This window comes from Mangifera indica, chromosome 14, assembly GCF_011075055.1.
Source record: "Mangifera indica cultivar Alphonso chromosome 14, CATAS_Mindica_2.1, whole genome shotgun sequence".
In the NCBI taxonomy this organism is placed as follows: Eukaryota; Viridiplantae; Streptophyta; class Magnoliopsida; order Sapindales; family Anacardiaceae; genus Mangifera; species Mangifera indica.
Window position 1 is genome coordinate 11,821,417 of NC_058150.1, and position 26,861 is coordinate 11,848,277.

The following is a 26,861-nucleotide window of genomic DNA, read 5'->3' on the forward strand; positions in this document are numbered from 1 at the left end:
ACAAGGATGAAGTCTGCGCTCATTGTTTTAGGTAGCCTAATTGTAAAGTCAATGGAGATATCTTCCCAAACCTTGGAAGGCAAACCTGTTAGAAAGTTTGCCTTATATTTCATTCTTTGACATGTGTCACATTTGGCAATGTACTTTTTGATATTATCCTTCATTCCTTCCTAAAATAGAACTACCGTGATCGTTCTATTCAACAAATCATGAATGATGCTCTACAAATGCTCAACTACCACCTATGTTCCATGACTACCCACAATTCCTCTTGAAATTTTGGATTACAAGAAAAGGTATCTGTTATCTTATTCTCGCACCTAGCCTGTACTAAATTTTGAAATCAAAACCCAATATTTTCACAATCCACTTCTGCTGATTAGTATTGATAACTAGCTACTCTATCAAGAATTTCAGGCTGTGTTGGTTAGTTCACACCTTGAAATGTTGTTCCACTAGATAATGCCTCCTTATTTGGAAGACCATAACAATAGCCATTAGCTCATTTTTGTACACTGACTTGCTTCGATTTCTGATCAATAGTACTTCACTTATGAAGGAAATTTGGTGCTTCTCTTAATACAACCTTTACTCTTAAGTCAGAAGCATTTGTTTCAATGACAAACTCTTTGTAGAAATCAAGTAATGAAAGTATTAGGATTGATGTCATCGTCTCTTTCAACTTATCAAAAACTTTGGCAACTTATTTACTTCACATGAAGACATTTTTTTAAGTAATTTAGTTAGGGGTTTTGTAATTTTTCCGTATCCTTTCACAAAACGCCAATAGTAACTTGTTAACCCCAAGAAACCTTTAAGCTCTCTTAAATCCTTTAGTGTCAACTACTTTTGCATCACTCGAATCTTTTTTGGGTTTGCTTCTACACCCTCTGTTGCTATACTATGACCCAAAACAAACACCTTTTTAAGTTAACTACAAATCTGTGGTTTTTTAGTAACTCAAGTATAACTCATAAATGTTGTAGATGCTCTTTAATTTGACCATTGTACTCTAGAATTTCATAAAAAAATTAATACAAATCTTCTCAGATATGCTTGAAAGATCTTGTTTATCAAGTTTTGGAAAGTCGCTAGATCGTTTGAAAGGTCAAACGGTATTACGAAAAATTCATAAGTTTTGTAGTGGGTGCAAAATATAGTTTTCTCCACATCTTCCTCCTTTACTCGAATCTAATGATAACTTGATTTTAGGTTTAATTTGTTGAATACAATCACCCTAACTAGTTCATCAAACAACTCATTTATTGCCAGAATTAGAAATTTGTTGGGTATTGTTATCTTGTTTAGAGCATGATAGTCCACACAAATCTTCATCTTCTATCCTTCTTCTTTAACATTAGTACTAGACTTGAAAACAGGCTAACACTTAGTCAAATAACCCTTGTCATCACTATCTCTCTGACTATTTTCTCAATTTTATTTTTATGAAAATACGAATACTGATAAGGTCATATGTTCGAAGGTTGAGCTTATGGTAGTAGTCTGATAGTATGGTCATGAACCCTTTTGGGGGACAGTTCGTTCAATTCCCTAAATAGAAATCTATATTCTTCCAACAATTCCCTGAGTCTAAGCTTTATTTTGACCTTTACAACTTCCTTTAAATGCACCACTCCTTTGCATTCTAACCAGAATCCTTCTCCCCCTATTTTGACTGAATTAACCATTGCCTTTAGTGAAGACTCTAATATGCTTAGTGACATGTCCTCTTTCAATTTAGTTTTCTTCCCTTCCCATTCAAATGTCATGGTATGTAACCTCCAATTTACCTTAATCTCTCCTAACCTACACAACCAATCCATGCCAAAGATAATATCTATGCTTCTTAGTTCAAACAAAAAAAAGTTTAGATTAGCTATCATTCTGTGAAACTAAAGCTCCATCGAATCACATTTGCCCATGCCTTTCATTATTCTCTCATCCCCCAACGTAACAGCAAAGCGAACTGGGGTCATGGGTAATTTTAATTCCTCCACTAATGTTCGAGAGATGAAATTATAGGTGATCTCACTATCCAATAAAATCACCACTTCCTTCCCTTTGAAAAACTTAACAAATTTCATGGTCTTCAATGTGTCAAATCCTACCACAAAATTCGAATTCAAGGTCAACTCCATCTCTCTCTTTTCAATATCAGGTTCTTCTTCCTCTTCGACCTCTAGTTTTGCATCTTCTTCATCCTTTGAAGCTATTATTCCTTGAAATTGCAAAAACTTGCACTTGTGTCCAAAGTGTACTTCTCATCACACCTAAAGTAAAGTCTCTTTTCCAACTTCAATTGGAATTTCTCGTCAGAGAGTTATCTCTTCATCTGACGGCCTCCCACGATGGCCATTCAAACAATTTCGTTGTTGAGGGTGGGAAGAGGATAGCATCGATGATAGTGTAGTGGTCAAAAAAGGGAGAAGAGAAAAACCTACGTGGGGAAGTAGTCATTTTTTAAAACTTGAAATGTTTAAGTACGGGTGAATGAACGTGTGACCGATGAGGTGGAACTCAAACTTTTCAATTCCTTGTCGTGCAACCAGTATCTCATTGAAAGTATTGTGGTAGTGTTCGTCAAAATTGTTAGTTTTCAAAACCGGAGAAGAGAAATTAGATAAAATTATAATTTTTTTAATATCATTAGTAAAATGATTATTTTACCCTTAACTATAACAAAAAAGTTTGACACATTTTGGGTGATGGGTGGGTGTTTGGGTTTTTGAAAATTAGAAGGTATGAGCTTGAGATTTCACTATACTTTGGGTGGGAAAAAAGTCTCTTGGCCTATTATAAATAATAAAAAAAGTTATTACAAGAATAGATAGGAGTGTAAATAATGTATAATAATGTGTTTGGAGGGTAAACATAACTTTTGAAAATATTAAGGGTGTTAAAAAAAATTTCAAAAGGTTTTGGAAATTCAAAAAAATTTACAGGATGTTTTAAATTTTTATAATTTAGTATACTCCTAAATAGTTTAAAAAATAATAGTTATACCCTAAATAACTAAACAAAATACAACAAATTAATAATGTAAATATTATAATATAAAATACTGGGGCTCTTATTGTCTTTTCAAAATATGGGGGTGAATATGGTAACTTCTAAACAAGATGACATTTATACCCTTATAATATTGTTCACAATTTAGTCTTTTATTATTATATTATTTTAAAAGTTTGATCTGTTTGATGTCATCGATATAACGTCAAAATAGACATTTGACTTAAAATAGATTTCTTGCTACCAAATTAAAAAAAAAACCCTTAAGGACAAAATGCAATTAATTACAATTTTACTAAAATATTTAAATAAAATGACATAAATTCTCTGTTAAAATTAATAGTTGATTTTGATAAATAAGTCAGAAAAAAATTTTTTGAACTTAATTGGTGGGAATTTATCATTTTATCAAACCTTTGATGGGAATTAATCATTTGGCCTATAATACTTTAAGTCAACGTTAGATCGTTTCTTGATTTTAACCATTGTCGAGATTCATTGCTAGTGATTCCATAACACTATCCAAACTCCCCATCAAGTCTGATGAATAAAGTATGCGCTTTGCATACAGTTAGCTCATTAGTTAGAGAGTTTGAAGCTTACATGGTCATGAATAGTTATGGACATGGTTATGAAAACTAGACTGGATTTGTTTAATCGAAATATGATGGCCAGTTCGGTTCAGTTGAATAGTCCCAACATTTGTTGAAATAGTGTAACACTATCATACCACAAATGAATTTATGGTAAATTATAAATATATATACTTAAATAGTAATGTTTTTATTAAAACATTGTTTATGCATCCCTCATGCCAAGTCTGATGTTGAAAAGATTAAAGGAAATCAATGCAATGTCAACGGAGGAACTCTGAAACCAAATTTAGAATCAAGAAAAATAATTTCCATTCTGAATGGAAACAAAAAAAAAAAAAAAGATTACATATTCAGAAGAAGATTATCAACTCTGCAATCTCCAAACTGTTTTCCTTCCAATAATTTCAGTAAACAAATGCAAACTAAATGGTGAAAAATGAGAATTTCCATGCACTTCACATCTTCAGTGCCTTATCATGATCAAAATGACTACTTCATCTATAAGTCAAACCCCTTAAGGATCTATGTACATATAAATTACATCACTGACCTGTCGGAAGAAACTTGGTGGTTTCAAAGCATAGATGATACATTCATGTCTCAATACCACATATAGTACATTGACAACACTGCCCTTTTAAGGTGGGAAAGGGAGAGTCACCTTTTTGATTTCGTTTCAGTTTGTCGAATGCGGGGAGATGATTGTGATCCGCTACCAAGTGCAGCAGCGGCAGATTCAACATGTGTAAGGAGGTACTCATATATCTTTTTCCTTAGCCTGTCGATTGTCTCAGCTGAGACATGGGGTGCCTCTTCGTCCTTGCTTGTCCCGATTTTGTCTAACCAGTCATTCACACTTTTGAGCTGAGTCAACATCGCTGCAATTTGACCATTATCAGACAAACATGATGCATCAACATCAGCGTCCAAGAACCTTTCCACAAATCCTAGGAACCAGTCCTGGGATTCCATTTGCAACATTTCAGCTAAGTCCACAGCCTCATCTAGACCATCTCCTCTATTCCAGTCTGGCAAGGGTTGGACCTGTGACTTTTGACCACTGGCTGGACCATCTCCTGTTCTGCGAAGAGCTCCTGAGGCAACAAGTTTAGAGCCGACTGTAGGACGGGGTTTCCCTTGTGGTTTTGTTGAGGAATTCTTCGAGGAATTTTCTAGCAATAACATGAATTGATTGCCAGGGACAATCTTTTGGCCAAGAGCAGAGGCCAAAGGAGGTACAAGAGTCAAAGAAGGATTTTTGCTAAAAATAGAAAATGATGATAAATTGGTGGCCAATGCAGCTTGGACCCAAGATGCTGCTTGTTTTCGTCTATCTGATGTGATTTTTAGTGCTTCTTCAGATGGATTTTCTTCATGATCTGGGGATGAACCAGCTGGTATAATTTTTGAAAGAGAATCGGCAATCATGCGAGCATTATGCAAGCTTGAATGAAGTGTCAAGAATTGCTCTACTGCAGGCTGCGGATTGTCTTCCTTGGCTGATGAAGTTAGATCAGAATACAAGCTGCAGGAAGATAAATAATGGAGAACAGTTGAGTTGAACAGAAAAGGGCATATTAAAGATGCTAGTAAGTAACTGCATGTACAATTCTGAATAAATAACAATATAACCTGGCTTAAAAAGTAAAGGATCAGCTCATGGTTTCACATACAAAAAAAAAAAAAAAAAAAAAAAAAAAAAAACAGAACTTGCCATAACTTAGAACACTTTTTACGTTATACTGAAAATTTTGAATTTTGAAGAATCACTACGGGCAGAAAAACTCCAAAACTTATCATTTGTGTTCCAATATTTCCCAGACATTGGTTCATATATAAATGCTCATGAAAAGATTTTCTGAATGCCAAAACAATTCTATATCATGTATCCATGACCTTCATCTATCAATGAGCAAAAGCCTCTTTCATGGAAAGTCTATGGTTTCAGCACTCATAATTTCAGCTATGCACACTTTGTGCTAGGTTTTGTTGTTGCATTAAGCTACTTCAGACTTGCAGGTGTCTTGCCATGGGCCTGTAGACTTATATCAGCATTAACTTCATCAGAGTAATCAGACAATGTATACCAATGCAGCCAACAAGATGCGCCACAGGCAAAATTGCTAATGAAACTCATAATATAGACAGAAGAAATAAGGTGCCAGCAGACTGTCACACAGCTAATACCAATAATACAACAGCCCCAGCAGTAGAAGAGAGTTGTATCTAGAAGAGAAAGAGTATATGCTCTCAGTTAATCTTCTAATTCACTCACAATAGGTTAGGGAGATTATAGTATGAGATAGAAGCATAGAGAATGGAATTTGCGATCAAAGAAAAGTCAACTATATATCATAAGCCGTCACAATTGTTTTAGCAAAAAAAATAAAAAATAAAAATGTCAGCACCCATGGAAATTCTACATTACTATTCTACAGAAGAAGCCAGTAATAGCTCATCCACATGAACTACAAATAGACTAACAGAGACATTCAATGTAAATCAGACCAATTATTATTGACCTTAATGTTAAGGTCAAAGCACTTGTCAACTCATTATTTTGATAAATATAAGCATTTTCATGAAAGAATCGATGCAAACTAATAGAAAATCAGCACATCTGGCCCATGTTTGTGTAACAATGGCCAAGCGCAGATTAACAAACAGTTAAATCAGATGACATAAGCAGTAAGACTGTTGTCCGTGCCAGAGACCTCAGATTTACCCTATCGAGTCAATTTTCTAATTTATGTGATATTCCTGTGTCATTGATTACCAACTTACTTTTCAAGAATCTGGAAACAAATATCATCAACCTGGTATAGCCTCTGAGACTTGTTTCCAGTCCAGCCTAATGAAAGAGCCTTCAACAGATCGTACAGTATCTCCTAAAGCTCCAGGTGCAAATGAAAGTAATGCACCATTGCTCTGCAGCCTAGATTTATAATTTGAGCATGCCAGAAATGTTGTTTGATTTTGACATATTAGAACATATGATTATCAGAATTTGTAAGACTGTGAATAAAGTCGCCAAAGCAACAAAATTCATTTACTACTAGATTTCTTTAGACATGGCTGTGCTGTACCTTAAACATTGGAGTAAGCTCTCTGCAGCAGAAGCCTCCTGCATAGTCTCTATTGCAGCCGTCTGTGCAGCATCTCTATGCTTCATCACTTCCTGCAATAACAAATGTGGAAACATTCAATAAGAAATAAAGAAAGTGAAAAGCAGAAGAAATAGCCAAGGTTCAAACCCCTACTAATCAGGAATCTTATAATTTTCTTTTTTTTAAATCAATCCAATGTATCTCAGCAAAAGACTTGAAACCTCAAGATTTTTAAGTGAATTAAGGCTGCCACATGATTTTGCAAATCACTAGGAAATTTGACAAAAAGGCATGCATGCATGTGTACATTTGTTTGTGCAAGAAAGCTCATAGCAAGTACTGTACAATCAGCTTAAGCAGCATAATAAACTAACAAGCAGAAGCTTCAAAGAAACTCATTTACCAAAGGCTAAGGAACCTATTGAGATTCAAGATCCAAGTCATCATATGGTTTATACCTTTCCAAGCTTAGCAAGTGAAGAAGGGAGTGCCATCCATGAAACACTTCCATCTGTTAATCTTTTACTATTTATTTGAACCTTAACAAAATTTCCAGGTAGACCATTATTATTCAGCTCTCCTGATTTCCTCCCGCTTGAAGTTCTCAGTTTATTTGATAATTCTTGATCATCCAGTATTCCATTTGTAAGAACTTTCTTGGTTGAGACTTGAAATTTATTCTCCTCTTTAGATGACTTCGCAGATATAACCTTATTCTCCTCTTTTGATGGTAGCATCTCTCTTGATGTGCTTTTCCTAGGAGCCTGGAAAATAGCATTAAATTATATTTAAGGACAAACATCTTTGACATTAATGGTAAAAACATAGAATAAAGAACACAGGCATAAATTTAAGTGCCAGCATCTCAGAAATAAGGAAAAATAATCAGAGATGAACAACCATTTAAATCCTTAACACAATTTTACCACCGGTACAAAAATTTGACATTTTTATCTGAAATTCTAGAATATCCTTATCTTTCTGCAGAATTACAGAGTAAATGATTGATAGCCCTTATTAATCACAATAAGGAACAAAAACAAGAATCTATGCCATTTAGTTTTAAGATTAATGATCAAACTCACCGAAGTGCTTCGAGCTTCAGTCTTGGGATCATGTTTGGCAGCTCTCAACTTTGATTTCTCTCCAGTCTTCACCTCCATATTCCCTTCCCAGCTCTTTCTCAAAGCTTTTGCCCCAAACTCAGATCCCTGCACTATATTCTTGATCACCGGCACCTTCCTTGTGGTGGGGCTTGCTGCACGAAGAGAACTCACCTTTTCAACAGATCCCAGCTTCGGTGTCCTCTTCTCCAACCCATTAATCTTTGAATGCCGCTTAACCCCATTTGCAAATTTCTCAAAAGAAGTAGGCAGCGAATAACAACTTGTGGGTGAAGTAGGGATTGACCTAGAACCTGAGGTCTTCAACTTCCCCAAACTTTCCTTCTTCAAATCTAAAGTCGGTGACTGTTTCAACAACAGAGACTTTGATCTACTCAAAGTGGCCACAGTTCTTTTCTCCAGCAAATCATCCTTAGCTCTATTCGCCAACTTCTCTTTCTCATAAACATGATTATGATTACTTCCTATCTCTACTTTTAAAGGCGATTTCACTCTCTCTCCAGGTTTACACCCCGAAGAACTATTACCGGTACTCTTAGTATTATTATTATCATTACTAAGGAATCCAAGAGAGTGAGTTGCCACAATATCTTCAGGATTCCCAACACAAGGATGCCTACCGGGCACCGGCCTAACCCCACGAAGAATGGGGACAGGAGAGGCGGATTCAAGCCTCTCAACATGAATAAACTGCCCTAATTGAAGCTTATCACTAAGAATCAAATCATCATGTTCATCAGGTAAAGATACATAAGTAGCATGGGATGAATCTGAAACCTTCAAATAAAACCCTTGGTTGGGGAAAAGCTCACCTCCTGCCAATGCAGGGACGATGCTCACAACTTGCAAGAGAGATGACCTGTGTTCACCAGCAACTTTCACATCTGTGTTCATATGTTGTAAAAGCTTGAGCAACACACCAGGCACAAGATTCGCCATTGTGAATTTGCATCACTTTTGGAAGCAGCCCAGAAGGAGAAACTCAAGATTTGAGGTGGACACAAAAGAGATCTTGAAGAAACAGTTGAAATTATTGGATTTTGATCACAACCCAGATTAGAATATAGATGAAACACTTTATTCACAGATAAAATTTGTTTCCAAAAACACTCTTAAGATTTAGCAAGCGGTTGAAGAGTAAAGAACAAAGAAAAGGAAAAGGATATGAGATTTATTATCAAAAAAGGGAAAAAATTAGATTAAACAACAAAGTATCAAATTTTTGGACAGCAATTAAATCAACAACAGTAATAGCGTACAGCTCGGCAAAACAAACAAAATCCAAATGAATTTGCTAAAAACTCACCAAACCATCACAGAAAAATTGGATTAGCAAAGGGGGAGTGGCGTCTTATGGCCAAAAAACACAACAGAAAGAGAGGAAGCAAGTACAAAACTTGATCTTTTGGCTGGACTCACAAGTTACAATGAAAAAAAAATGAAAAAGAAATAATGATAGATGAAAAATGGGCCAACCCAGAAGTGTAAAAAGGCAACATTGTGAGTGGAGATTAGAGAGAGAGAGAGAAAGGAAGGAAATTTAGGAAAGAATGAATGAAGTGTAACATGAGGTTGAATGAACGAGAAAGAGAATGAAAATGTTTGTGCTGGGAGGAAGAAAAAAACAACGAAAGGTAAAAGGAACTGTTGAATGCCAGGCTGCTTACACAGAGTGCATGATTGAATGAGTGAACTGTACATATGCATAAATGAATATGATAGACTAAACATTCATTTCATATATGAGTTGTCAGAACTTACTACTGCATTCACATATGCGATGCGTCAGATCTCAGAGATCCATGTTAACTTTCTGCTGCATCAACCATAACGATACCACTGTTGGCATGGTGTTTCATAGTTGATTGGATAATAGACTGATTTATCCACTGAACTAAGTAGATGTTACTTCTATAAATTTTGTCTGCCATTGGCTGGATAGATTAGAAAACACAAATGAGGGTTGAATATGAAGTCAAATTGGCTAAGTGAACTGTTAGAAACAATTAAACATGTTAAATCAAATTTTATAAATTATAATAAACATAATTTATATATCTAGTTTCAAATTTGTGATGAAATTTATTTAAATACGATACGAAGTATTGAAATTAGCCATTTTCATAATACTATTTTCTACGTATTGCTTTTTTATGGGAGACTTGATCTTTCTATTTTTTTGTTTGGTGTGTTTAATTGTTTCTAATAACTTTGTTATACCAATTGTCTTTGATAGTTAAAGTAAACTAGACTAGATCGATCTATCATAGATAGATTCGACACAATATAAACATTCAATTTGATTTGAATTGAATTTGAATTAAAACTTTAATTTAATTCTAATCTATTTTGGTTTGTAATGTTCTTTTTATTAGTAATACTATTTATCACTATAATCATACTATTTATTCTACTATTATTTTTTTTTCAAATTAAACTTGAAATACTTTTAATTTTAACTTGATAAATTATTTTTTAATTTAAACTAAACCCAAATTTACAAGTATTTAAATTCGATTGGATTCATATATACCGTTATCCTATAACATTAGAGATTATGACAGACTATTTCCACCTAATTAGAAAAGTATTGTATTCCTACATCTATACCAAACAATTAGAATTGTATTAAATTTTTTATTCTTATAAGGATAATTCCAACTGTCCATGTAGACATATTTGCACAAATATGAACCACTAATTTACTTATAGACTTGTATAAATAACTAGTTTTAATCCATATATTTTCATTCATTGTGAACATTGAAAGTAATAATATAAAGTTGCGCATGTGTTATGATCCATATATTATATCAGTAAAATGTGTTATGATCAACTCAACCAAAGAAACATTGCGCATGTTTTGTTCATTCTTTATTTTAGGCTTTCATACAAATATTTTTCATTTAAATTATGTCAACTTAGTTAAAAAGATATCAACGCTCCTAATTAATTCAAACTTTAATTTGTAAGCTATCTAAAAAAAGTGAATTATTAATTTATAATGATATTAATTTGTAATATTAATGTGATATTGTTGAATTACAAAAACAAAAGGCAAAAGCTCTAAGATTCAACAAACTCTTCTCAAAATTTCCTAGATTAAAACCAAAAAAAAAAATGGTATAACATTATCATAAGTGGAGCCACAATAGGATTTTAATTTTAACATAAATCCAACAAGTCAAACCCGCATGCTTCACGTAAGCATTTTATTTTGCAAAATATAATAAATAATCAAAACCAATTATGTGTAAAAATAGATTAGACCTTATATTTGTTATGCATAAAGGAGAATCCATTGATTTGCATTTGACTCAGGCTTTTAACCTAGTTCTTATGTGGGCGTGGCCAATCACCCTATCTTACCCATTATAAGTTCAAAAAAAAAATTTCAAAAATCACTATAGTGTTTAATGTATAATTTTTCATAATCTAATATCTATTCACTTATTAAATATAGAATATATGAGTTCGATTAAAGAAAAGTTTTGAAAACATAACATATTAATTTATTTTATGGTTGATTAACATTGTCGAAAAATTCTAATCTTGACATATGCCAGAAAGCATAAAAATGACACATGAATGAAGGAGAATATAAAATTGGAAAATTAAAAAAATGGAACTTTACAAATTTTGTTAAGCCAATGAAGCCAGAAGTCTCATAGAATTCTTATAATTTCAATCTTGGCAGAGAATATTCATTTGATTTTATTATGCGTTCCCTCTGAATTTTAAGTCAATTTAGTTTTTTTTTTTTTTCTGTGATTTTGAAAATTAGTTGGAAATATATTTTTTATGTTAAAAAAAATTAATTAGAGAAGGATTCCACCAAATATTATTGCTAATTAATATGCTCATATTTTACTAGTTTATTGTTTTTTTTCTAATATTGATATATTTTGTATTCAATAAATTGGCATATGTTGTGATAAGTGATTTTAATTTGAGATTAAAAAAATCTAATCACATAATAATTTATTAATTTTTTTTTTGTCTATATGTAGCCATCTTTCGTACAAATAATATTTCTGATTAAAAGAAACACAAATCTATATCATAATAGTTTATAATATAAGAATAGTTATTTAAAGATTTAAAAGGAGGTAAAACTACAACAACTTCTATTTCTCTCTTATGATTATTGGATTACAATAAACTAATCCCCAAAAAATTATGAACATTTAGCATTTATTAATTATACTTTTATGTATTGGATGCAGGGGTGGCCATGAAGTAGGGGTTGATCCAAGTGAGTTAGCTAAAGGAAGTTCATTTCATAACACTCCAAAAATGTATAACGGATCATTCCTATTAACATACAAGTTCCAAATATATTTTTTGGTGGTCCAGAGCCTTACAAGGGTATGAAAAACGAAAGTATTGCATTACATTCAGCTCTATCACGAGATGGAAAAATCAAAATGAATAATTAATTTACATATAAACAAGTGTTGATAGACACGATGCACAAGGATGCTTTGGAAAAAGGGTTATCAGTTCAAGGTGGAAAGTTAAACAAAAAAAAAAATGGGATATCAAATATCGCAGATGCTCAATGTAACTGGAAAACACGAAGAGTAAAATTACAAATCACTAATATTTTTGTATTACGAAAGTTAGAAATTCACACTTGCCCTCAGGATGTCATGATGTCTTACCATAACAGACAAGCAAAATGACACTTAGAAAAATATTGTAGTCTGTGTTTACAGTGGCTGAATATGTCTATAGGCTGAAAAACATCATAACGAACATTACAGGTAGGTACAAAATAGATATCTCCTATACTCAAGCTTGACATGCTAAGAATTAGACATTGAATGAGATTAGAGGTTCTCTTGAGGTTCAGATAATTACTAGTATATTATTACAACTCGGAAGAATAAACCCTAATACTGTTACACACATTAACACTAGTATTGATAATCGGTTTCATTTTGTCTTTATGGCTTTAGAATATTCTATTAGAGCATTTCAAGAATATTGTCATCGCATTATTGATGGATCCTTTTTAAAAGAATGATATTGCGATACAGTGTTTAAAATGCTATTCATTAAACGATAAAGTTTAAAGTAAATAAAATTTACAAGTGTAAACAAACATGACATTTTATAAACAGTGTTGGCTTATGTGACATTACGTAGTTTGTGCAGTTTACGGGGCATTACACAGTTTGTAGGATATTGCATGATTTGCGAGATATTGCGTAATTTATGTAGTTCGTGCAAATTTACATGATTTTCGACCAAGTTTTTGTTTGGTCAATGACTATACTTTCAAACATCTATGTCACACTATTAATGGTGAAACTCCAACTCTAATTACCAATAAATACCATTCATAACATTTAAATATATAAATCGATAAATTTAGGGTTTGAATCTAAAAACTTCAACCACCACGAGAACCACCACAACCGACACACATTGTCTAATCTTATTTCGATCAATCCAACAACACTCAACAATCAATAGCCATAATGGGTTTTTGCATTCGTTCGATAAAAATAAGCATAAACCAAATCAACAAGATATCAAATGCTAACTGACCGCTAAAGCCATTATCGATGTATTACCGCTTCCTAAAATTTTACTGCTTGTCGGAGGCATTGCTACTTGCTCAACTCTACCACTCTAAGGATATTTATCAGTGGCTTTTGGTTTGTGGTTTTTGGTTTGAGATTTCCAATTTCGGCTTTCACTTTTTCCTTTTCGGCTAAAGTTGGTTTGTTTTTTTAACTTAGGGGTAAAATAGGTATAAAATTTATTGTTTACTTATAAAAGTTACACCACCACATGTTGTCCTTAAAACACGTACACGGCACCTCATTTACCTATTTTAATTAAGTTCTCTTTTATCTTATGTTTTACTTTCTTCATTTTTATTTTTAATATTATCCAATAGAATAGCCACATTAATTTAACAGGCATTTGGTTCTCACGCATAAATTAATATCATGCATGTGGTAGGCGCTTGGGAGGTGGGTCCTCTCAACAAACTTTGAAAATAATATATTAATGAAATCATAATTATTGGAAAAGAAATCTCATAGCTTAGTATATATTAATGTTTTTGAATCTTGGTTAGATTGTTTATCAGTGATTTGATTAATCAATTATTTAAAAATAATATTTAAAATAATTTTATATAATTAATTATGAAATATATAATTTAAATTTAACTTAGAATCAAATTTGAGCCTAAACGATTTGAGTACAGTGCTCAAATTGAGTTTGAGCTCTAACGTTCGAGTATTATACTCGAATTTAGCTTAAGCTCAAGTGATTTCAGTATTATATTTTAAATCAAGTTTGAATTCATTATTATTTGATTTGATGAGTTTAAAAACTCATTGTTTAGCTCAAATATAATATCAGTAAATTCTTAAAATTTTGAAATATTATATTTATACTCATAAAATTTTACTTTTAATATTTGAAAACAAGAAAATAATTAATAAATAAATATATTATAAGGTTTAATAATAATTTTTTAACTGAGTTTGGTTAGTAACTCCTATCTCAAGCTCAAGCTCTGGCTACGAACTCCCAAACTCGAACTTTACAATATTAATTGATGAGTTTTGTAGATTATATATATAAAACTTTGATCACCATTTTATCACTAATAATGAACATATTGTTATGTAAATAATACTATATATATATTTTTTTGATATACAATTTGGATATACGGATGATATATCATTATATGATTAGATATTACTTTATTTTTAATTCAAAATCATCAAATTATATGATAATACGTCAACTTTATACCAAAAGTGTGTACGTATAGATTTATTGTTGTTAGACCAATATAAATTTTAATAATTCAAATACCTTATAAAAATAAATTTCTATTGTTTTATAAGGCCACTTTGTATCCCAATGGTCAACCAATCCAAATCATCCATAATCTTTCCACATTGTATGCCAATGATTTGGGGCCATCTATATAATTTTTTTATATGAATAGTTGACATTTTATGATTATGATTCAAAATTAAAATAATTTATCTTTTAAAAAGGACTTAAAAATAGAGGTGGTTCAAAGTAAGTTGCTAATTTTTAATATTTTGACTTGGTGTTGGTTTTGTGGTGGTTAGTCTTAGCCCCACAAAGTTTAATCATTTAAGGTTTCTTTTGGCAATTATCAATCTAATTATGATCAATGAAGTTGATGGCTCAATTTTTTTCATTTATTCTCTTCTTTTCATAGGAGAGTTGGATAAAATATGGTACCCTTTTAATGGTGGTTTGGGTTTAAATGTCTTAAAGTTTTTAACTTTCAAATTAAGAGTAATGTTGGAAAAATGAGGTGTAGCCTAAAAGTCATCAATATGGATGATTATATAGGAAGAAAAATTACTTGGTTGGAAAGATTTGTGGTCCATTTTTCACTCTTCTATCTTTCCCATAAAATGGTAAGAAAGTTAAAAGGTTGCTTTAGTTATTGCTTTCAAGTAGAGACACCTTCAATTTCTTTAGTGCAACACAAGTTTTTACTAAGTCAAGTCAATATCATTATTGTCAAGAATATGGTATTACTATGCTTAAAAATTTCCCTTCAAAAATATGAATTAACCCTCCAAGTAAAATTTGATTAATCCAAATATTTTGTGTAAAGATTGGAAATTTTAATAATTAAAACATCTAATTCTTGTTATTCTTAAATTTGGAAGGTTCATTTTATTTACCCCACTTTAGATTGTTTTATATGAACAACATTCACTCATATCTAAAATTAATTTATACCTAAATTGGATTTTCGGAAACCCCTTTATAAGTTTAGAGATATTAAAAAAAAAAATCCCTCCTCAAAATATCCCAAAACAAAAACATTCTATAGAAGTGCTAATATTTTTTTTATAATATTAATTATAATCATATTAAGCTTTTTCATGTTCGATATATGAAATAAACTCTAAATTAAAATTTGTTACAGGAAGAGAAAACTTTCTCTAAACACTATTTTTTAATTAGAATTTGCTTATAATCATAAAATATTACAAATTAATTTTTTACTAATTATAAATTAAACAGCAATATCAATCACAATTATGATTCATAATTTGTTGTTAATTTTGTCGTGTGGAAGTTGAAAAACAGAAAGATAAATTGAAAAAAAGTGAAGTAAAAAACCACATGGTGAACAATGTTGTCTTTCTGTGGGCACTTTTTAGTTGACAACTTGACATGACCAAGTCAAATGAACAAAACCTAGCATGATTCTCATACACCAAATAATTAATTCATTAAATTACCCAAGAAAGTTGAAGGATTTGATTAGAGGTTTGAATAGACAAGATGATTATGCAATAAGAAAAGGTAAACAGGTTAATTTAGGTGTGAGTGTGATTAGCAAGCATTCTCCTACCTAAAAGTTCAATCTCAATTTGATCATTTTAATATTTAACTAAATAAAATCTTGTTATTTTTCTTACATAATTTATTATACTATGATAGTACTACTCAAAAATGAAGATTCAAAATTTAACACATTTATACTGAAATTATTCTATTAAAAAATAGGTTTAAAAAAATATATTAATAAAGCAAAAATAGATAAAATAATTATGATTTTCAATGTATTTGATATCCAAATAAATAAATAATTATTTATAATGTAAAGAAAAAATATTCAATATTTAAAATATAAGTATCGACATCCACATTCGAATGCCAGAATCCGCTTACAATTGGGTCAAAGATGTACAGCAGTGATGGGTCAACGAAAGCAGCATGTGTCGACCACTGTGATTGTGACACGTAGACTAAAACATTGTCATGTCAATTTCGCGGAGACTTGGCGAGTGTTCATCATGATACGTCACAATAGAAGTTGATGGACAATCCTATATATAAATATCAATGAATTCAATCCAATAACAACAACAAAAAAAAAAAAAGGAGGGAAAATAATAGGGTTTTCTAATAAAATTTTACATAAAAAATGTCCAAAAAATTAAATATGATAGAGAAAGGAGCATGAGATCACATAGATTTTCAAAGTCTAAAAGCCACACATTCACATTTACGTAGGGTTGGTGGTTGCAACCTATTAATAGATGATCACCTTATATTATATATGTATAATATTTATTTAAGAATTGTAATATGATTAAATAATTTTAAATTAAAAATAAAATAATATATAATTTTATAATAAAAAATAGTTTGAGTATTCAATTAAATGATTAATTAAAATATAATATACCTAATTGGGTTCATATTGCAGTACAAGAATAATGTTATTTGAATTATATTAAATAAATGGTTAATAGTATTACTTTGAACATATTATAGTACATTGGTTATGTTACAATAGATTGTATTATAGTACATGAACAGCTTTATTTTGGTTATATTATAGTTTTAGTTGTAAATGAATATATGGATCATATTATAGTGTAAGCGTAGCGTTATTTAGGTCATACCATCCACCACATTAGATCAAATACAAAGACAGTTTTATCAATATCGATCATATATATGATAATATAGGGGGTGATAACTTTCGTTGAATCATATTATAGTATAATGATAATGTTATTTGAGTCATATTCCAATATCAAGACAAGTTACCTAGATGAAATTACTTTAAAGAACAGTTTTACCTTGCTTGCTTGTATTATGACACAAGAACAATGATACTTAATTCACATATTATATTATAATTAGAAGGAAACTAAAATAGTTAGAAAAAATAAAACTATTTATGCTTATCAATCGTACTAATTTATTTATATTTACACTTTATTTGTTAGATTAATTTATCTGTACTCGTAAAGAGTGAACTCAACCCAAACCTCTCCCATGGCCATGGCAAAGCATGGCTAGCACCAGCAAGCCAAACTTGTATTTGATTATATTTTGTTTTAGTTTTTTATTTTTTGGAGAATATGTTAATGCAAGTGTTTCGATTTGATCATTGATGCGACTAAGAAAGAATTAGACGGGGCCCTTGGTGGTTATTAAACCATTGGTAATTTCATTGAGCGTGCGACAAACATCCATGTTTTTCACAGTAATCCATGTAATTCTCATGCATACTTAGTTAATTAATAACTAAACATAGGATCCCGGAATGTGTTTTTCAAAGTGGTGGGGTCTGAAATTAAATAAAGATTGGTGGGTCTAATAAAATTAATGATCTATCTATTTCTTATGAAGCACATTCATATCTACCGATTAAAATGTCGGTTCATGCACCACCATAGAACCAATAAAAAATTACGTGATAATATATATCTTATTATATTTATATTTATATATTGAAGATTTTCGGTGGAAAAAAGTATAGACATATATAAGACGGTTATTTTTATGGCATGTCAAACATTTTTATGGAATATAAATAACATAAAATTAAGGGTTCTGCCACCCCCTGAAGTTTCAGTTATCACAAGTTATCCCTGAAGTATCAGAAATAACTAAATAACAAAAGGTTCCCATATCATATATAAAATCAGAGATGACAACTTGATCCTAAATATATATGCTTTTGGTCCGGATTAGTGACATTTTAAACATATTTTATTCATCTTTTTTAACAATAAGTAGATAAATGTCACCAAATGGAAGAAGAACAATGTTAAGGGTATTTAGTTTTGAGTATATAATTAAATATTTTATTATATAATTGAAAATTATTTTATCTTTAATTGAAAATTATACAATAACACATCATCAAAAAATTCACTTAGATTTTTAAAACTGGGTACACATAATTTTATCTTTGAAAGAATCATCCAAACCTGGGTATCAAAGTTTCTCTAAACCTCATGGATGAAAATATTTCTATAAGATGGTTATGTTCATAGATATTTTATACGTATATCTAACTGCAATTTTAACCATAAAATTCATAGAAAGAGAGCTTAAGAGAAGTATTTTCCCTTACGAGGTTTTGTTTGCTTTATATTGTAATCAATAAAACTATGTATATCTATTTTTAAATACATAAAAAATACATATATAAGTTATTATTATATAATTAATTAATTTTGAATTACCAGTAAAGTAACATTTAATTATCTGATAAAATATCATATATATAATTATTTGTATATTCAAAATTATGTATAAATAGTATTGTTCAATCGTAATTAATATCTCTTTAGTGATTGTGAAATACTGAAATGTGAGGTTAATTTTTGTTTTGGTCAGGCTCAGGCGCACCTTCATTGCTTAATCTGGAGCAATTTAGATGCGGCCTTCGGCATCTTGACTTTGATGAGAGCAGCCCAAACCTGACGCTCAATCCTGAGCACGCATCTAAATAGAAAGTACAAAGAGAGGATTTTGCAACATAAATAGGGACAGTAACAAAAATAGTATATGCAAGTGGGGATAAGGCAAGAACTAAGATAGATATATTTCAATCCTTTCTCATACCTATTTCTGAAATATAATTTACGAAAATATTTATTGCACTTTTAATTTACACAAAAACCTAGGCGATAGGGTGAAGGTAGGGAAGGGATAGTAAAGGAAATGAAATAAAATTATTCTACATGCTTAAGAGATGAGGATTCTCCGTGATCTTCATAGTATGGGCAAGGATGTGTTCCATCTTGCAAGGACAAGGATGGGGATAACCATCCCATACCTTTCGCTTCCCATTACTATCTCTATATAACATTCTCGCAATGACAGGTAAAATAATCTTTAATTTGCCCTAGACCTTCTTTGAAAAATTAAAAAAGGATAAACACTCAACACTTAGAATCATCTTCAACACAAAATTATCTCTCCTCGTACCCAAGTCGCACTTGCCCACACAATCCTAAACCACCCATGTATACAAATATAAACCACCCAAAATCACCTTTATTGATCAACAAAATTAAAATTTACAGGGATATCTTCTATTCTCGTTAAAGGCATCAAGGGGCTAGGTTGAGCCCTTAAAAAAAGCACGACCTACTCTAGTACGACTTGCAACTTTACGAATCATACTAGGGTTCATGGGTTGGGTGGGTCATATCAGGACCCTCTAGATAAAACCCACGAGCAAACCTGCAGAAAAAGTTAAAAGTTTTAAAAATTCAAAAAAGTAAAAAATTGTTCGGAGAGCTGTTGCCCAACGGCTCCCCATCGGTTCAATTTTTTAGAGGTCACCCAATAACTACTTGATTTTATTTATATATATATATATATATATATATATATATATAAAATTTCCTATTAATACCCTCCCTAATTCATAATCTTTTCACACAATTCAACTCGGAACTCAACTCTCTCAATCAATTCTCAAATTTTCAAATTATTTTTTTATTTCTTTTTAATATTTTGTCAATTATTATACTTCCTCAAATTCATTAAAAAAAAATCTCAATTCAAATGAATTTAATCATTTTGATTATTTTAACAATGAAGAAAATTAATATTTTGATAAAGAAACTCAGTCATAGAACAACATTCATCACCATGTGAAAAAAAAAATCAACAATGTGAGAACATTTTGATCAAATTGAAGAAAATATAAATGGTAAATTGGTTCGTGCAGTGTGCAAATACTGTAACTGTTGTTTAACATGTGTGAGTTCTAATTTTAGTGAATTTACTAATTATACTAATATTGATCATTTAGCAGAAATTATGAGTGAAAATGATTTTTGGCATGGTAGAAAACATGTAAAAAAACTTATCTTATGTTTTCTACCGTGGTATATGATCTCCTAATGCTTTCTATGTCTACTATAGTATTAGAAACACTTTTTAGTACAGACAGATGAGTCTTAGATGAAAAAAGTTTAAATTTACACTGAAATATGATTGAAAATATTATGTCTATGAAGGATTGGGTGATGACATATTTCAAGCTATAAAATTTAGTTGCTAAAGATATATTTAAAAATTTCAAGAATTTAGATATGACAGATAACTGAAAATATATGATACTGATATTTATAAATTTTATGATATAATATGTGTTCAACACACTTTGAAATAAATATTTTATGTTTAAACATCTTTTGATAGTTGTATTTAATTAGATGATTTTAATAAATCATATTTTAGTATTTATATAATGTCTTATATTTTGAAAATGTTTAATAAGTTATATCATGCATGTTATTCAAATGATGTAATATCTCTCTCATGAGGAAAAAACTTATTAAGAAGTGTGTTATAATATTACTGCAAAACTAGTTTGTCCTAGTGAAACCATAACCTTTGTAGAGGCAAAATATTCTTTGCAAAATTTGAACCGAAGTTGAGTAGAAATTCAATGTACATGGTTGATTTACGATGAGGCGTTGTGAATGTAGCAACACAAGTAAGAGGAAGAGGTAAAAAAGAGAAAAATGCTGAAGTTTTCTATTCAAGAGGTGATGATGTTGACTTGATACAAACTTGATAGCTTCAAGATAGTGCTCAAAATGAAAAATATGCAAGTAATCAGTTTAGTCAAGGTTTAAGAAGAGGTAGAGATAGATGCTATCCCAAACAGAAGATAGTTTGCTAAGTATGTGGAAAGACTAAGCACATGGCCTTGTATTATTACGTTAGATTTGATGTAACCTATAATGGTAGTCCAATGTCTCGTGTGAGTGCTGGAACAAACTTCACTGGCTTATATGCTCACCAACAGAAGAAGGCAACATTTCAACCTTACACATATATTCATGGTCAATAGAACTCATTTGCTAGTTTTTATTGAGTGGGAAAAATCAGGTTTACTTAAGTCATCCAATCTAGTAGAAACCCAAGAACTAACTACCACGGAAACCAAACACTTCCTACCATTTCCCAAAATAACTAGGGGTGTTAAAAAATATTCACTAACTGAACTGAACTAATTTTTGAATTGAAAAATATGTTATTTGAAAAACTAGTTTAGATATAAATTCAAAAATATAGAAAAACCAAATTTTCGGTTCGATTGTTGGTTTGTCAATTTTTAAAATTGGTTAATCAAACCAAACTGGATTTTAAAAAATCGAATAAGAAATTAATAAAATATTACACTTATTTAAAAAATTAAAAAAATAATAAAATAGGATAATTTTTTGAAATTCGGTTGAAAATCGGTTAATCAAAAATTTGATTTGATTAATTAGTATTTTCAGTTCGTCTTAAAATCAGTTAATCTTTAAATTAGTTTAGTTTCAATTTATGATTTTCCCTAAACCAAAAATTTAGTTTAGTTAACATATTTTGAACATCTCTAAAAATAACCAAACAAATTACTCTACACCTTTTCTTGGATATACACCTAAAAAGTCTAATCCAAACTTAGAAAACCAATCAACAATCCTAACGTATTCTTACATAGTAAAAGCAATAATAGTTGACGATCCTAGTTGTCACATGAATTCAGGAGCTACCGATCATGTAACCACAAACAAACAAAAAATTTGTTAAATCTGATCAATATAATGGAAAACGACAACTTTAGGCTGGGAATAGAGAGTGTGTAAGTATTACACACAAAGGTTTCACTTCTTTGCCTTCTAGCTTTTCAAACATACATCTTTACTTAAGAAATATCTTTTGTGTTCCAAATATAACAAAGAATCTACTTACTATATCAAAATTTACTAGAGATAACAGTGCAATTGTAGAGTTTACATTTGATTTTTGTGTCGTCAAGGAAATGGACACAAAGGCGCTTCTTCTTCAAGGGACACTTAGAGGTGACTTGTATTACCTTCATGCAACAAATAAACATTCTGCATGTTTGAATAAGGTCTACCATACAAATTCTCTTGCAAATTCTGCGCGTACCAACTCAAATGTTCAAAATGTTGCATATTTGGCTACTGTTCTGCATGTAAATCAAGTTGACTTTCTTACAAGGTATAAAAAGTTAGGGCATCCTTGTACAAGCATAATAACTGAAATTTTTAGAACGCTAATGTATCTCGTCTTGTCATCTTCAGATATTCATTGTCTTTCATAGCTAATCACAATTACTATTTCAACAATTTTTTGAAAAGAAAATTCTTGCGATTAACTAAACAAATTTTATTATAACAATATTAATTTGATAGAATACATGAATATATAATAATATAAAAAAGATGAAATATATATTTGTAAACTATAAAAAAAACTCTTTTTTTATATATTTCATTAACCTCCTAAAAGTTTAAAAAATTGCATTCTAACCCATTAGCGCATGTCCACCTATCGTGTGCGTCATGCCTTGAATACTCCTATCCTCGGTTTCATATAATTTTTTTTTACAAATTAAAACTCAAAATCAGATTAATCTTCTATATTAAGATAGGTTTGAAGTGAACAAATCATTCTTAAAACTAAAATAAATTATAAAACAATCACAACTGACAAAATAATGATGTATGATTCATCACTTATATCTTAATTCTATCCAAGATTTTTAACATTTTACATAAAATCTAACTCTAATTCATATAAATAATATTAATAATCATAATTATAATTCAAATTAATAATTACAATTGAAATAGAAAGGAAAATTTTTAATTAAAAGCAAAAATGAAAGATATGATTGATCAATTTTATCTCTGTTACTGTCAGTTCTACTAAAAAGAATCTTAAAATTTTGGTTAAATTCTTAAAAGAGACATGATAAAATGTTTACTTATTTGAATTAAGATAAATTTGTTGTTAGGTTTCTTTGATTTAGAACTAAATTTTAAATGAAATTGTGGATAAAGAAGTGTTTGAATAGCTACGGCTCTCAAGGTTGGCGATGGTAAAACAAGTATTAATTTAGACTCTTAGTTGTATCTATATAATTCATAACGTATCAGCCAATATAGTTTAGATCCAATAAAATTAGGTTGTTTAAACTAATTTCCCAAATGGATATGTATGTGTGAATATGTACAATATATTATGATTTAATTTCTTGTTTTTATTTATTTTTATTAATCACCAATTATATATTTAGATTTGTTTCAGGTAGAAAACATCATCGATCTTAATCCATAAGAGTTAACATAAACTAAAAGAAACCTTTTATATGAATTACTGGAAATCTCTTGAAGAACATCATGCACAAACATGCCAAAAAGTTTTGAGTAAAAATATACTTTTATATATGTTACAAACTTGTACATAAATACGTTTATATCCCAATAAAACTATGTGTATTCAATTTTGAGCATTTAATTTGATACTCAGATGACATGTCATAATATGATCGAGTGATTATGAATTAAGATAAAATAACATTAAATCATATGATGATATATTATCTGAGTACTCAATTAGATACTCAAAATTATATGCACGTAACATTGCTTTTTAATCTCTTACATAAACCTTGAACGCCGGCATTCTCTAGGGCGACCATTGGGAAATCGCTTTAAATCTGTGCAATAGTTGTAAATCATGTAGTACTTTTGCACCCACCTTAGCAATCTTCGGCCGTTTGCTTCAAGACCTTGAGCACTCATCTTTGAACTACAATCAGTACATGAAGCAACACAGGCATTGGCATTGAAATTCCTGTAGTAGGCTGTGAAAGGAGCACAGGACCAATTGGTTTTCACTAGACCACCTCTTGTTGCCCATTGGTCTGCGTTCCACAGGCTGGAGTAAACCCTCATTGGCTGCTTACTGGGAAAGGGAACTCCGATGGCTTCCTCGTTGTTGTACTCCCTTACGGGGATATTATCAACCAAGAAACTGATCCACCATCAAAGATAAATGTTTATCAGAAAATCCTGTCTTTACATAAACATATTATTGCTTTTCTTTTCTCTTCTTTTCTTTTTTAATATGTATATCTTACATGATGCTTTGGAGATTCCATATTATAGAATACGTGTGAAAATTTTTTGTTGGGTCGAACCAGAGGTAAAACTTTTGCTCCCTGTTTCCGTTCCCTTGAGCGTAAACGTTAGTGTGGACAATATATGGCTCACCACTTGAGTTCCCCAAGAACTCAAAGTCAATCTCGTCATGATATGGCCCCTCTGAAGATAGCTGTAACAAAAATTAAGTTGATTACCGATTGCTGTCTATATAAAATAATACAAGTTTAATCGTATAAATACAGAAAATATATATGCCAAATGACTATCATGTAATAACAAACTCTCCTTTTTTAAGTATTAAAAATAATTATTTTGCTATTTATTAAATTATTCCCAAAATTTCTTCAAAATTTTAAAATCTCTTAAGAATTTTTATTAATACATTTGATATTTTAAAAAATTATGTTGCCCTCAAAATTTGTGATAAAGAAAATTTAAGAAATAAGGGAAAATAAAAGTTAAAAAAAATAAGAGGAAAAAGAAAAATGAAAGAATAAGATAAAATAGAAAAAATAGAAAACAACATTCACACACTTCTATTTAATAAATAGGTGAGAATTTGATTTTTTGAAATTTATGAGATAAAAATTTGTCCTTTTAATAAACTTTGGTGAAAAAATCAACATATAATATTAAAATTCAGTAGATGAATATACGTAATAAGCAGTAACGGTGCCAGCAGAGTCTCCTGCAACAAACTTAATCTCCATGTCGATCCTTCCAAATAGATATTCTCTCTTAGACCGAAACCCGGAGCCTGAAGCTTTGTCAAGAGTCAGCGAGAGAGACTTTCCTTCATCCAGAATTTGAGCACGATGGTCACCCCATGTTAAGTCAACGTCATCATAGAAATTATCAGCAGCAGAATTGGCGACTATGAACAAACCCACCCAAGAAAAAAGCAAAATGATAATTTGAACGTCAGGAAAAGCAGTATAAGTTGTCATCTTGAGAGGAGACACAGTGTTTCTGTAATATGGCTTTTGCAAACAAGCTCACACTCAGGCATTTATATATACAAACACAAGCACCGGTGGATTATATTTATAAGAAGCCTGATCTGAACAGATCCGAAAATAATAGCTGGAGATTGCAGATATCTAGCTAATAAGCTTCGTTTAGAAGGTCTACTAATACAAAATGGTCGGCGTAATTGGAATTATAAATTCTGATAAGAGTTTTGCATCGAAAGTAATCGGCTAAATCTCAATTAAAAAAATTGTTTACTTTGCCGAATAACCTTATACAGTATTGGGTTGGATTTCAGCAGCTTGTACGAGTTTTTGACTCAAGCAAATTGCAATTCAAACTTGATTATAAGAGTTAAATTTTTCTTAACTCGAATTTTAATGTGTTCAGTTTATCAAACTCGTAAAACAAGAAAAATTTATACAAATCAACTAAATTTATATATATCAGAATGATATCATTTTAGTTATTTTTGTTCAATTTCAATATCAAATAGAATTAAAAGTTTAGTTTGAGATTGAGCAAATTTACGGCAAATTCGAGTTTGAGTAGTTTGGCTTCACTTAATTTAAATTGAACTCGAATTCAACTCAATTTTAATCTAACCCTAATCTAGTATGTGTCTTAATATACACCTAATTTACAACTTTGTCCAAATTATATATGTAGCTTATGAGTAATGAGTATATGATACCAAAGACATTGATAATCACTTCGAGTCTTTAACAACTAGAGAAGTGAAGAAATATAAAAATAATATTGACCCTACATGACCTAATTTTGTTTTGAATAAACCATAATAAATTATATAACACCCATAATCGAGCTAGAATACCCTTTTTTGGTAGCAAATAATTCTTACTTAAGTCATAATACCTTTTTTGTGTCTAGCCGGAAATCATTTTTGGGCTTAATTGGACTTAAATTGATTACATCAATTAAAAAATCTCTTTGTTGTTTAGATACTTTTACTTCACTATTTAAACTATTGTTTGGATAAGTATAATATTTTTTTAAATGAAAAAATTTTCCTTGAATTGAAATGCCTTCTCAAGTCTAAATTGATTATACTGGTAAAAGTCTAAATCTAATGTTTAATTTCTTAATTACACAAGATAAATTAAGTGTTAAATTTTGATATAGGCCAAAGGAATATTTCCCACCCAATGTTTGGTTAAAAGACCAAAACACATCTACGAGAGTTCAAAAACTTGAACACCCACTCATATATAAACTTTTATTAAAATTATCGTTAAATATAAAAGTAAAATTATCATTTTAATA

At 30.4% G+C, this 26,861-nt stretch overlaps 2 protein-coding genes across 2 annotated transcripts; both read right to left on the bottom strand.

Annotated features, from left to right (window-relative positions):
• Positions 1-3,952: 3,952 nt before the first annotated feature.
• On the bottom strand, positions 3,953-9,627 carry LOC123196634. The gene is made up of 4 exons (XM_044610686.1): positions 7,798-9,627; positions 7,171-7,476; positions 6,692-6,783; positions 3,953-5,130 (listed from the first exon to the last, which is right to left on the bottom strand). Exons 1-4 carry the CDS (start codon positions 8,773-8,775, stop codon positions 4,263-4,265), a joined length of 2,244 nt encoding a protein of 747 aa, XP_044466621.1. The 5' UTR covers positions 8,776-9,627; the 3' UTR covers positions 3,953-4,262.
• Positions 9,628-24,101: 14,474 nt separating this feature from the next.
• LOC123196917 (xyloglucan endotransglucosylase/hydrolase protein 15-like) lies at positions 24,102-25,555 on the bottom strand. Its single transcript, XM_044611064.1, has 3 exons — positions 25,265-25,555; positions 24,584-24,777; positions 24,102-24,477 (listed from the first exon to the last, which is right to left on the bottom strand). The coding sequence occupies exons 1-3, from the start codon at positions 25,553-25,555 to the stop codon at positions 24,102-24,104; spliced, it is 861 nt and encodes a 286-aa protein (XP_044466999.1).
• Positions 25,556-26,861: the final 1,306 nt, after the last annotated feature.

Excerpts from the sequence above, each read along its gene's own strand:
- LOC123196634 (XM_044610686.1), bottom strand. The coding sequence starts at position 8,775 with ATGGCGAATCTTGTGCCTGGTGTGTTGCTCAAGCTTTTACAACATATG. Across the intron at positions 7,477-7,797 it reads CTGAAGCTCGAAGCACTTCG|GCTCCTAGGAAAAGCACATC; the intron begins GTGAGTTTGATC and ends GCTATTTTCCAG. Across the intron at positions 6,784-7,170 it reads CACTTGCTAAGCTTGGAAAG|GAAGTGATGAAGCATAGAGA; the intron begins GTATAAACCATA and ends TTGTTATTGCAG.
- LOC123196917 (XM_044611064.1), bottom strand. The coding sequence starts at position 25,555 with ATGACAACTTATACTGCTTTTCCTGACGTTCAAATTATCATTTTGCTT. Across the intron at positions 24,778-25,264 it reads GCACCGTTACTGCTTATTAC|CTATCTTCAGAGGGGCCATA; the intron begins GTATATTCATCT and ends TTTTTGTTACAG. Across the intron at positions 24,478-24,583 it reads TGGAATCTCCAAAGCATCAT|TTTCTTGGTTGATAATATCC; the intron begins GTAAGATATACA and ends ATGGTGGATCAG.